The following is a 12469-nucleotide window of genomic DNA, read 5'->3' on the forward strand; positions in this document are numbered from 1 at the left end:
TATAAGAAGGAGGAAACAATGGAGTTTGAGACTCACTGTATGTCTTTTCCATGTACTGAACTCTTGTTATTCAACTATGCCGAGGTAAATTCAATTTTTGAATCAAGGGCACCTTTAATCTTTTAAGTAGGACTAAGATAATTTGTCAGAATTTGTCTTTTATATAAAAAAAAATTCTATGTTCACTTCTGCAGAGAAATGAAATGCTATCAGAGAAAACTTTCAGGCACAATTTAGAGCATATAACTGCACTGAAACGGCAATCATCAGAGTTACAAATGACTTGCTCCTATCGTCCAATCGTGGCTCTGTTAGTGCTGCTTTTGACACTACTGACTATTATTTTCTTGCATAGGCTTGAAAATTATACTGTATCAGTGATCTAGCATTAGCGTGGTTTATATCTTTATATATCTTGATCGTTATCACTGTTTTGGAAAATGAGGTAATGCCATATCAATCAGAAGTTAGGTATGGAGTGCCACAAGGCTCAGTACTCGGTCCTTTGCTTTTCACCTTGTACATGCTTCCCTTGGGTGACCTAGCTTTCATTGTTACGCCACTTTATTCACAGATACTCAGATTTATATGCAGGCTTCATAAACAAACTACAGCTGGTCCAAAACACAGCAGCTAGAGCTCTTACTAGAACCAGGAAGTATGACCATATTAGCCCACTTCTGTCAACACTGCATTGACTTCCTGTTAAACATCGTAGAGATTTTAAATCTAAAAGCACTTAATGGTTTAGCTCCCCAGTACCTGAGCGAGCTCTTAATGCATTATAGTCCTTCACGTCTATTGCGATCTCAGAATTCAGGCCAGCTGATAATACCTAGAATATCAAAATCAACCGCAGGCGGTAGATCAATTTCATATTTAGCTCTTAAACTTTGGAACAGTCTTCCTAGCATTGTTCAGGAGGCAGACACACCATCTTACTGTAAATCCCCTTTCAATCCTGGTTATAAGAACCAACATTTTGTACGTCTCTCTTATCTGACGCACTCAGTTCAGTTCATTCTCTGCTCTAATGAGCTGATCTGAATCAGGTGTGTGAATTAAGGTCTATCCCCAGGGCCAGGACTGAAAACCACTGCCTTAGCTGATTGTTATGCTGTATTAGTTATGTTCACCAGAATCGAAAACACATCACATAAGATCATCCCAATGTTAGCAGGGTCAGTCTGATCCGGTCTGTATCCAGCTCTGACCACAACACAAAGACTGTAGCACAGACGCCAACAAGACCCCGGTCAAACTTCTATCAATTTCTGTATATTAACTTGCAGTGAAATTTGGGATCAACTAATACACACATAGTTCACACATTGTAAAATTAGTTTAAAGAGCTGTATAAATCAAACTGACTTGACTCATGCGAGCAGTTCAAAGGCTCACCGCTGCGCCAGCGCCGCAGCTCCAGCTCCAGCCTCTGGATGGTGTCCCTCAAGCTCTTGCTCTTCTCCTTCTCTTTCTCGTACTTCCTCTTCCACTGCTCAGCTGTCAGCTCCAGGTTAATGGAGGCCGTGTTCTTGATGGTCTTAGCACTACAACACACACACACATACACACACACACACCGGTCTCAGTCTTATAAATCAGCACTGCATTGCAGCTCCTTTTCTTCCCCACCACAATTTTCTGCAATTAATTCAACTTAAAATCTGCCATTGATTTACACCAACAGAATGTTCAACACTCAAAATGTAACCAAAAACAATAAACGCTTTCACACAGCAGCTCTGGGGTCAGTGGATATTAGGGGCTTTAGCCCAGACTGGATAATTGGCCTTTTTATTTAAAGGAATTAATTAAAGGGTTAGTTCACCCAAAAATTAAATTTCTGTCATTAATTACTCCCTCTTATGTTGTCCCAAACCCGTAAGACCTTTGTTTGTCCTCAGAACACAAATTAAGATCTTTTTGTTCCGAGAATCCGAGACTATATGATCAACACATAAGCAGCAATGACACTGCATCTTTTGAGGTCCAGACAGGTATTAAAGACATCGATAAAACAGTCAACGTGACTACAGTGGTTCAATATTAATGTTATGAAGCAACGAGAATACTTTTTGTGCACCAAAGCAAAACAAAATACCGACTTTTTCGACAACATCTAGTGATGGAAGATTTCAAACCACTGATTCATGAAGCTTCGAAGCTTTACAAATCTTTTGTTTCGAATCAGTTGTTCAGAGCGTGTATCAAACTGCCAAAGTCACGTGAACCACTGAAATTTCAAAAGACTTATGACGTAACGATGCCTCATTTACTAAAATCATGTGACTTTGGTGCTCCGATCAACTGAAACAAAAGATTTGTAAAGCTTTGAAGTTTCATGAAGCAGTGTTTTGAAATCATCCATCACTAGAGATTGTTGAATAAAGTCGTTATTTTGTTTTGTTTTTGTGCACAAAAAGTATTCTCATTGCTTCATAACATTCAGATTTAACCACTGTAGTCACGTCAACCGTTTTATCGATGTCTTTAATACCTCAAAAGATGCAGTGTCATTGCTGCTTATGTGTGGATCAGATACCCTCAGATTTCATCAAAATATCTTAATTTGTGTTCTGAGGAAAAACGAAGGTCATGCGGGTTTGGGACAACATAAGGGTGAGTAATTAATGACAGAAATTTCATTTTTGGGTGAACTCACCCTTTATTTAAAGGATTTAAAGTGATTTAAGGCATTAAAGAAAAAGAAAGGTCTTTGTAGTTGTAAAGTAATCAATTTAAAACCATTTGCAAATAATATTTAAAATATGCACACATTCAAAAATGCAAAACGTTTCTTGTCTCGTCACATTCAGTTATGAATTACATGAAACGTGTAAAAAAAAATAGCATTTTTTCAATTCAAAATGGTGAAATTTGATAAACAGAGAAAAAGTTGAGTTTGCATCACTGGATATCACTGTTGGTCTGTGAACATTTCTACTGTGAAACAGTTGTCAGATAATAAACGTTTAGCTACTTCTTACCATGCACTTTTTCACCATTAACACTAAAGCGTTACGTTGGAAATAACGCTTTAATATGTACTTTTTTCACAGTTAGGTAAGCGCAGCAACTGTAATTGTATGCACAATTATTTTTCCTGATTGATTGTTCACCTCCATGAGAAAGACGAGGTAACAGATTATTTTGGGGCTTCAGTCCCGTTAGCTCACCCCTGGATACGACTGAAATAATTTGTGGCCACTATATGTTTTTCCCGCATGTCATGTGTTTATGTGTATCTGTGCGGGACGTACCGCTGTCCAAACATCAGCGTGGATTTGGTCTCGGCGTCGTTGTAGCTGGAGGGAGAGCAGCAGATGAACATGGTGGTACGGCAGTTTCCTCCCAGAGAATCCTGCAGGATCCTGGTCATCTTACTGTCGCGGTACGGCACGTGAGTCTTCTGCTCACACACAGGAGGGGCGTCAGTGTAACCAAACACAAATATATAGGAGTGTGTGTGTGTTTGCATGAGTGCACTTACAGTTCCTTCAGCGAGAGCAGAGATGACGTTTCCGAGAGAAGACAGAGACTTATTGATGTTTTTAGCTTCATCCAGAACAGCTCCAGCCGCACCCGTCTTGCTGACCTGCATGTGAAAATACACCACAAACAATCTTAACCCGTCTGCTTGATTCTTCTTCATTTCTTTATTTATGAAAGAGTCATGATTGCCACAACATGGCATGATATCATGCATCAGCGAAGGGTGAATTTAACTCTCTATGACAACTGTTGAGGTCAACACTGGTTTTGAACACACGCTGTATACTCCTCAGCAGCTAGATAAGGCTTTATTCCTGTTTTTCTGCCTGTATTCACCTTCATTTTGAAATGCGAGCAGGCGCAGGCATTTGTAGCTTGAAAGTGTCAGGCTTCAGTTATTTTACCTGTTCAAAACCAGTCTGTTATACTGCCTGATACTGCAAACTGGTATTTGTTATATTATTTTATACAGCAGTTCTTTCTGGTTCTCAAATCTGATTGGCTGAGAGCCATGTGATATTTCCCCAGTATCAGCACTGGAACCGTTTCACCATTTGCATCACTCCGCTTGCGGTGACTGTCAGGGCGGCCGAGGAAATCCATTTTTACAAATTCTACTGTTGTTGTGTCACTGAATGTAGTTTTAAGAGTTTTTAGGTGAGAATGTAGTTATTTAGACCTCAGAACGTATTTTGCAATTTGTTTAGACGCTTTCGCAACTGCGAGCTCCAGGCCGTCAGCGGTGCTCGAGTACCCGCTGAGAACAGCTTCATCTCGGCCAGTTCTTCTGGAATTTTCCACTGGCTGTAGATAGTGTTTAAAGGTCCCGTTCTTCGTGATCCCATGTTTCAAACTTTAGTTAGTTTGTAATGTTGTTGTTAGAGTATAAATAAAATCTGTAAAATTTTAAAGCTCAAAGTTCAATGCCAAGCGAGATATTTTATTTAACAGAAGTCGCCTACATCGAACGGCCAGTTTGGACTACATCCCTCTACTTCCTTCTTTAATGACGTCACTAAAACAGTTTTTTGACTAACCTCCGCCCACAGGAATACACAAGAGTTGCGTTTGTAGAGTGTGTTTGTCGCCATGTCGTCGAAACGCTGTTATTTTCATCCCGCAGTCCAATCACCGGGTCTGATTCCGGCTCAAATGGATAGGGTAAAATTAAAGACATGTTTACAATAACACTGAGCGCGTGCATCTCCACGTTATGGTAAGAGGCGTGACCTTTCCGGGCAAGATGCGCTCAGAGCTGTCGAATCACAACACAGGAACCGCTGGCACAATCAGAACTCGTTACGTATTTCTGAAGGAGGGACTTCATAGAACAAGGAAGTCATCAGCCCGTTTTTATGACAGTGGAAACAGCGGTATACAGATAAGTAAATTATGTGAAAAATACTGTGTTTTTTTACACGCGAAACATGAACACATGTTATATTGCACACTATAAACACAATCAAAGCTTCAAAAAACCACGAAAAACGGGACCTTTAAACATTAGATATAATTAATTTGGGGTATATAATCATTTTGGGTTAAGGGGAAAATTAAGTTTCTTAACTTTATATTTAGGTTATATTTAACTTAAATCCTGTACTAGAGTGCTGCTTTTGTACATTGACTGAATTGTTTGCTATTTCCTATTGACTTTTATAATGGCTATTTTTGTCATTTAAATATTATTGTTCAATAAATATTATTTTTTATAAATAACATGCTGTATTTGGTATTGAGAAAGGGTTCATCAGTGTTGGTGATATGGACTTCAGTGAAAGTTACATTATTGCTATCTTTGTGAGTGGAAAGGGAATGGAAAGGGACTGGTTGTAAACAAGGAAGTTGTTTTAGCGCTGTGGGAAATCTCCTTAACTTTTAAAAGGACAAAGACAAATATATCGCTTTCCTCATCAGACATTTAAACAGATTTTTATAATAGATATATTATGGACATCGACCTGAAGAATGAATGCTATATCAGATCAGGTAATACACTTGTTTAGTCAATCTGTCTCTCTTAATACCCTACATAACACCATGAGTTTCAATGAAGCGACTCAACGTTCCTTCATCACTAGTTCTGAGGTGAACTTTTAGAATTAGTAACAGATCTTGGGCTCAACTGTTAATCTGTCAACCTGAGATTTTAATCTGTGGTGGAAGGAAGTAGTTCCTTGCAAAAGAGGGTTTTTAAAGACACTCTGTAGTTTTTATTTATTTACACACTTGTGCTGCTGAACTGTTGTATAAATGCAACATCACACTCGTAACCGTGAAATATGGTTGTATATCAGCACACTATGATTACCTGTGGCTGAATCACGGTCGTACTGATATACAGCCATATTGTAAGGCTACGAGTGATATTGTTCATTTAATTAATGTCACAATCATAAACACACTGGTTTGTAGCACAAATAATTTTACAGTTCACTGCACATTGACATTCTAGGTTATTTTCTCTTTTCAAAGAAAATAGCTTCCTTCCACATCGGATAACCTTCTGTCATCAGTGGAACACAACAGAAAACATGTCTCCTGTGTTTTTTGTCCATACAATTAAAGTTAAAGGATTAGTTCACTTTCAAAAAAACTTTTCCTGATAATTTACTCACCTCCATATCATCCAAGATGTTCATGTCTTTCTTTCTTCAGTCGAAAAGAAATGAAGGTTTTTGATGAAAACATTCCAGGATTATTCTCCTTATAGTGGACTTCAATGGAGCCCAGATGGTTGAAGGTTAAAATTACAGTTTCAGTGCAGCTTCAAAGAGCTTTAAACGATACCAGACGAGGAATAAGAGTCTTATCTAGAGAAACCATCGGTCATTTTTCGAAAGAAATGTAAATGTATATGTTTTATAAACACAAATGATCACCTTTTAAGTGGTTCCGCCAAAACCTCACTTTTGTATTCTTCAAAAAGCGTACGCTGTACTTCCTATGCCTTCCATATTCTACTTCCGGAAAAATTTAACTGACGCCGCATTCGCATTCGTAGAATAGGGAAGGCATAGGAAGTACAGCGTATGCTTTTTGAAGAATACAAAAGTGAGGTTTTGGCGGAACCACTTAAAAGGCGATCATTTGTTTATATAAAGCATATACATTTACATTTCTTTCGAAAATGACAGATCGTTTCGCAAGATAAGACTCTTATTCCTCGTCTGGTATCCTTTAAAGCCCTTTGAAGCTGCACTGAAACTGTAATTTTGACCTTCAACCGTCTGGAGTTCAGTGAAGTCCACTATAAGGAGAATAATCCTGGAATGTTTTCATCAAAAACCTTCATTTCTTTTCAACTGAAGAAAGAAAGACATGAACATCTTGGATGACATGGGGGTGAGTAAATTATCAGGAAAAGTTGAATTGAAAGTGAACTAATCCTCTAATAGGGTCCAATGTAACCCAACATTAATAACAAATATATTGTGTTCCACAAAAGAAAGAAAGTCATACAGGTGTAAAGCAACATGAGGGTGAAGTATTCGTGCAAAAGACCTTCTCACTGCCGGCCAGATCCACCAGGTAGAGTTTTCCACAGAGTTTCTGCTCCGTCTCCACATGCTCCTGCTTGATGTTGATCAGGAAGATGCTGTGACTGCGAGAGCTGTGCTCATTCATATCTGACAACAGAACAACATCACATTAAACTTCACCCTCAAATACTCGTCATATGAATATGAAAATATGTGTTTCTAAAGATGATTTTAAGCTCGAGACAGAAGCACTCACTGGTGACGGCGACGTGCCGATTGGACTTTCCCTCGTCGATGACGTCCATGACCTCTTCCGGGCTGGACACGAAGCGTTCGGTGCAGCCCTGACAGCACACACGTCATTAGGATTGATAGAAAGCTTAATCACACTCTCACTAAACATGGGGTTGTGATAAATCACCTTCACGTAAGGGACGCGGTTCTTGTCCTCATGCACAGCCAGATTGGTCTTTGTGACTAAAGAGGAAAGAAACACAACGAGGAGTATAAACACCACTGCACTGAACTTGTAACACTGCACTATTACTGCTTCCTACAAACCGTCCAGAAGATCCCGGATCTTCTCCATATAGATCTCGAAGTAGGACACCTGAGGAAAGCAAACACTGATTTTGAGAGGGACTCACACTGGTAGAGCAGGAGCGGTCAGGTTTATCAGGAGCTCTCTGTACCTTGATGTGGAACTCCAGGTTTTCATCCATGGAGAAGATGTGGTTGAAGATGTCCTCTGCGATGCGGGGAATGATGCCCATCTGCTGCGGGTCGTGGAGGTTTCCCTGAAGAAAAAAACACAGTTCGTTATTAAAATTCATCCTGGTCTGATCGAGCTTCTAAACATGTCTAGTCATCTTCATTTAAATAGAGTTTTATACAATACAGATTGTTTCAAAGCAGCTTTACTGTGATCAACAGAAAAATAATGAATCGATGCAAACAGAATTTAGTAAAGAAAACAGTGTCATGGTTCAGCTGAAGTCTGATTCAATGTTCCAATTAATAAATTAGTGCCATTTTGATTTTATTTTGATGCTCCCCTTTAGACAGTAAAGCTGCATATGCATGTGGACGAACTCTCATTAGAGTATTAGCAGACTGTAGGTCAGGGTTCGGGTCAGTACAATAAGTTGAAGCAAAGATACTTGTAGTCAAAATCAAGTGTAACCCAATTCGCTCTGTAGAAAACAGCTCTGTCATGGTCCAGCTCAGTTCTCGTCCAATAGAGTCAGTGCAGTCAGATCAATGGCATTGTGTATTATTAATTAGATACTTTAAGAAAAACATGTTTTATTGTTGTCGATTCATGGTAGAAGGAAGCCAAATTGCTTAGATAGTCATGTTACACCCATAAACTGATCCAAACGACGACACTGAACAACTGCACACATGACCTCTGCTGACCAATGACATTTACAAAACAAAACTCATTTTTAGTAGTAATGTTTAACGCATGTTACTCTAAATATTTGCCATTTTGATAGTAAGGTCATTTTTGTAAATATTGTAAATAATTTTGCGATTTTTATAATGTAAAATCAGGTAAAAACAGTCAAAAATGAACTCTCTGAACACTTGCCAGTGGAGGTGCACCTAAAGTCGTGTAATAATGTACAAATGTTTATGTTATCTGAAATATGATTGTACCTCCATGGTATGGGTCTTCCCTGAAGAGGTTTGTCCATAGGCAAAGATGGTGCCGTTGTAACCTCCCAGCACATCTACACACACACACACACACATATTATCTTTAACACTTCACATCAGTGCTGCTACAGTCCGATAGCTTCACCCAGAGCTCCACACACTGACCTTTGACGATCTGCTTCGCACAGGTGTTGTACACCTGCTCCTGAGTGGTGTTGGTAGGAAACACACGGTCGAACGCGTACGATTTTCCCTGCGGACCCATAAACAGACACAGAGGAAGAGGAGAGTCAAGCAGGAAACGTCATTGTTTGGACTCAGTTATTGATTATAACACTAATCACGTCACATCCAGACGGCGGAGAGACGTACTGTATAACGTCAGCTTATCCTTTATAATCCTTCACATTCAGCTACTTTCACTATAGATTTACTTTATATTTCAGCTTAGTTCATTTCACCCTTCCCAATAACATTATACACAAATCATCAGCCACTCCCTGCATTCATTCAAACTCTCAAACTCTCTCATATATATATATATATATATATATATATATATATGAGGTAATAAAACAATAAGACAGAGAGAACGATATTTTTGTCATATTTCAGCTACTCTCGGATGAGGCCTTCATCCTCTATATGTGCTGACGTCATACTGACACATCATGAGCATCACCTAGATAATTCATCTCATCATTTAATCTAAAGATCTCTATATCTGTGTTGAATCTGCAGTAAAGGAGGTGAATGTTCATCATACCCCGATGATGACGGTGTCGTCCCCTTGAAAGGTTGGCAGGAATTTGTCCCCGCGCAGGATCTCGGCCTGATTGAGAGGCCGGAAGCGGCAGAGCACTTTGATGTTACACTCAGCTGCGGCGTCCGTCATGATTAACGCGAGTTTAGATTAAAACGGGATGTGTTATATCTGTATGGAAACAGAAGACGGTAGCGTGACGGCCTGAACTCGAGCAAATGGCGTCTGCGCGTCGAATCAGGCGAAGCTCCAGATGTCTGCTTTAAATGCTGCTGCTGAAGCCCTTCGCTTTAGTGCTGTTATATGCTGTGTTTGTTGTCCTTGATGCTCGGGATGTTTGTGCTGCTGGAGTCAGGCGCAGTGATGTGATGGCGGAGGATGCTGCTGTTGTCATGAGGGATGCGGAGGCAGGGCGTGTCTGCTGGACCACTCGCGCGAATGGGCGGGGCTACATCGTCATTATCCTATTTTTCTCTTCACTGATTAATTTCACTCATATGTCAGGCTTTTCGATGTCATTATTCATATCATATTTTAATCATAAATAAGTATAATATCTGCTCTGCTGAAGCAGAACCCGCTGTCACGTGGTGCCTGAGACTTTCCTCAGCGCTGCTCAGGATGGACCAATCACAGCCGGTTTCTGGATTATTTTGTCATTTCATAGGCAGATTTCGTCGGATTTAATGACAGAGCAGTTTTCTATTTATATTTTAAGCAGCCAAACTTGAAACGATTATAATTTCCAGTGTAAACGTCTCCACTGATATTATATTATATATGTGGAATGGGAAGTGTGTGTGTTGTTTTGGCTATACTTGTGAGGTCCTCATTTTGTGAAATACTTTAACAACCCACTAGAGAGACATTGACTGGTCCTCACTAGTTTTGAATCAGCCAAAATATGTTTTTATTTAAATCTAGTGATGTTACATGTTTCTGTGATGGGTAGGTTTAGGAGGAAGGGTTGGATTAGGTGACCTGATATAAATCAATGGAAGTCTATGCAATGTCCTCACCGATGTCCTAACAAAACAAACCTGTGTGTGTGTGTGTGTGTGTGTGTGTGCCAGAGGAGAATGGGCCCCACAGCTTACATATCTGTCAAAAACTCTACAGAAATGAATGTGAGCCCCATACATAATTTTATTGTGGTAAAGATTTATCCAACAAATGATATAAGGGTTTCATTATATATATATATATATATAATATATATATATATATTCTATTTACAATTTTAGACCTATATCATTACATAAACTAACAACAATACAGATACATTTTAAATATAAATTAAAATCTGGTGTTAAATATTTCCATTTTGTATTATTTTGCTGTATAAAACTGCTTATCCCTTTTTTAAATTATAAAATGATTATAAACACACTGGTTTGTATTAGAAACAGTTTTACTATATACTGAACTTTGTTATTTTTCTCGTTATTTCTCTATAGTTAATGAATCAGACGTCTCACACATTCACAGAAAAGATCTTACTTTTAAAACGGCAGATAAATCAGCCTTTATGGGTCATTCTACAGAACTGGTTCAGAGTCACAGCTGGAAACATCTGGAAAATAATAATGTATTTTTCCACAATTTTTGTATGTATGTAAATTGTATAATATCCAAGCTACACATTTCTAGTAATTGTGCAGTTAATTCTCATATTGTATTTTCAGAAAGTTTTGGAATGTTTTTCCTCTCCCCAAATTTGTCACTACCGAAACACAATAATAAATAATTGAAAAAGAATTGTAAATGTATTATTTGCTATTTTAAAGAATATTTTCACAGGTAAATCAATAAGAGTTACAATTTTAACAATATTTCAAATGTAATTTATGAGATTGGTTGTATTTTGAATCCAATCTTTGTAAAAGTCATAAAGTTTATCAAACTGATTTCAAAGTGAAACACCATAATAACATCATAGTTGATCATTCAATATACTTTATTTTTAAACAAAACATCCCATGTTTCGGTCGTGACTGCACATGTTCAGTAGTGACAGTAATGTTGGTAGTGACCACATCACATGACAAAATTTAAATATTTAACTTTTATTTCCCCCAAAATAAAGGATTATGTGTTCCCTTTTGCCCTTTGTCACTACCAAAACTTATTCCTCACCCTCATGTCGTTCCACACCTGTAAGACCTTCGTTCATCTTCAGAACACAAATTAAGACATTTTTGATGAAATCCGATGGCTCAGTGAGGCTTCCATTGACAGAAAGATAATTTACACTTTCAGATGCCCAGAAAGCTAAAGACACATTTAAAACTGTTCATGTGACTACAGTGGGTCAACCTTAATGTTATGAAGCGACAAGAATACTTTTTGTGCACAAAAAAAAAAAAAAAAAAAACATCTTTATGACAATATCTAGTGATGTGTGATTTCAAAACACTGCTTAATGAAGCTTCGAAGTTTTACGAATCTTTTGTTTTGAATCAGTGATTCGGAGCGTGTATCAAACTGCCAAAGTGATGTGATTTCAGTAAACAAGACTTTGTTACATCATAAATGCTTTGAAATTTCAATGGTTCACCACAGGGGGGCGTGACTTTGGCAGTTTGATTCAAAACAGATTCAAAACAAAAGATTCGTAAAGCTTCGAAGCTTCATGAAGCAGTGTTTTGAAATCACACCACTAGATATCAGACATCCCAAGTCTCCCGGAAGTTCCTGAAATGACTTTTTGCAGGTTGGGATGTCTGAGATATTGTTGAATAAAGTCACTATTTATGTTTTTTTGGCGCACAAAAAGTATTCTCGCCGCTTCATAACATTAAGATTGGACCACTGTAGTCACATGAACTGTTTTAAATATGTTTTTAGTAGCTTTCAGAGTGTTTGAAAGTGTTAATTGTCTTGCTGGCAATCTAGGCCTCAGTAATGGCTGACTGAGTGCAGGTGAGTGAGTCAGGAGGATTGTGGGAAATGTAGTGCTGAGAAGGTGACTGAGTTAGTGGCTGACAGTAAATGCTTTTTAAATGTGTTTTTTGGTTGTGGGACAACAGTTTACACCAATTCTGTACAACGGCCCATGCGGGAAAGG

General features: G+C 38.4%; 1 protein-coding gene across 4 annotated transcripts in view; it reads right to left on the bottom strand.

Moving 5' to 3' along the window:
- Positions 1-10041, bottom strand: part of kif5aa (kinesin family member 5A, a) — a 52487-nt gene extending 42446 nt beyond the window's left edge. The window contains exons 1-11 of one of the 4 annotated variants that reach the window (XM_048192645.1): positions 9406-10041; positions 8805-8892; positions 8640-8713; positions 7670-7774; positions 7539-7587; positions 7399-7454; positions 7234-7321; positions 7000-7124; positions 3494-3598; positions 3264-3412; positions 1372-1550 (exon numbers count right to left, since the gene is read on the bottom strand). In XM_048192645.1, coding sequence (XP_048048602.1) covers positions 1372-1550; positions 3264-3412; positions 3494-3598; positions 7000-7124; positions 7234-7321; positions 7399-7454; positions 7539-7587; positions 7670-7774; positions 8640-8713; positions 8805-8892; positions 9406-9534 — 1147 coding nt within the window. In that variant the 5' untranslated portion in view covers positions 9535-10041. The remainder of the gene's footprint in view (positions 1-1371; positions 1551-3263; positions 3413-3493; positions 3599-6999; positions 7125-7233; positions 7322-7398; positions 7455-7538; positions 7588-7669; positions 7775-8639; positions 8714-8804; positions 8893-9405) is intronic. The other 3 variants (XM_048192644.1, XM_048192642.1, XM_048192643.1) reach the window with 3 other exon arrangements.
- Positions 10042-12469: the final 2428 nt, after the last annotated feature.

This window comes from Megalobrama amblycephala, linkage group LG6 (assembly GCF_018812025.1).
Source record: "Megalobrama amblycephala isolate DHTTF-2021 linkage group LG6, ASM1881202v1, whole genome shotgun sequence".
Lineage (NCBI taxonomy): Eukaryota > Metazoa > Chordata > Actinopteri > Cypriniformes > Xenocyprididae > Megalobrama > Megalobrama amblycephala.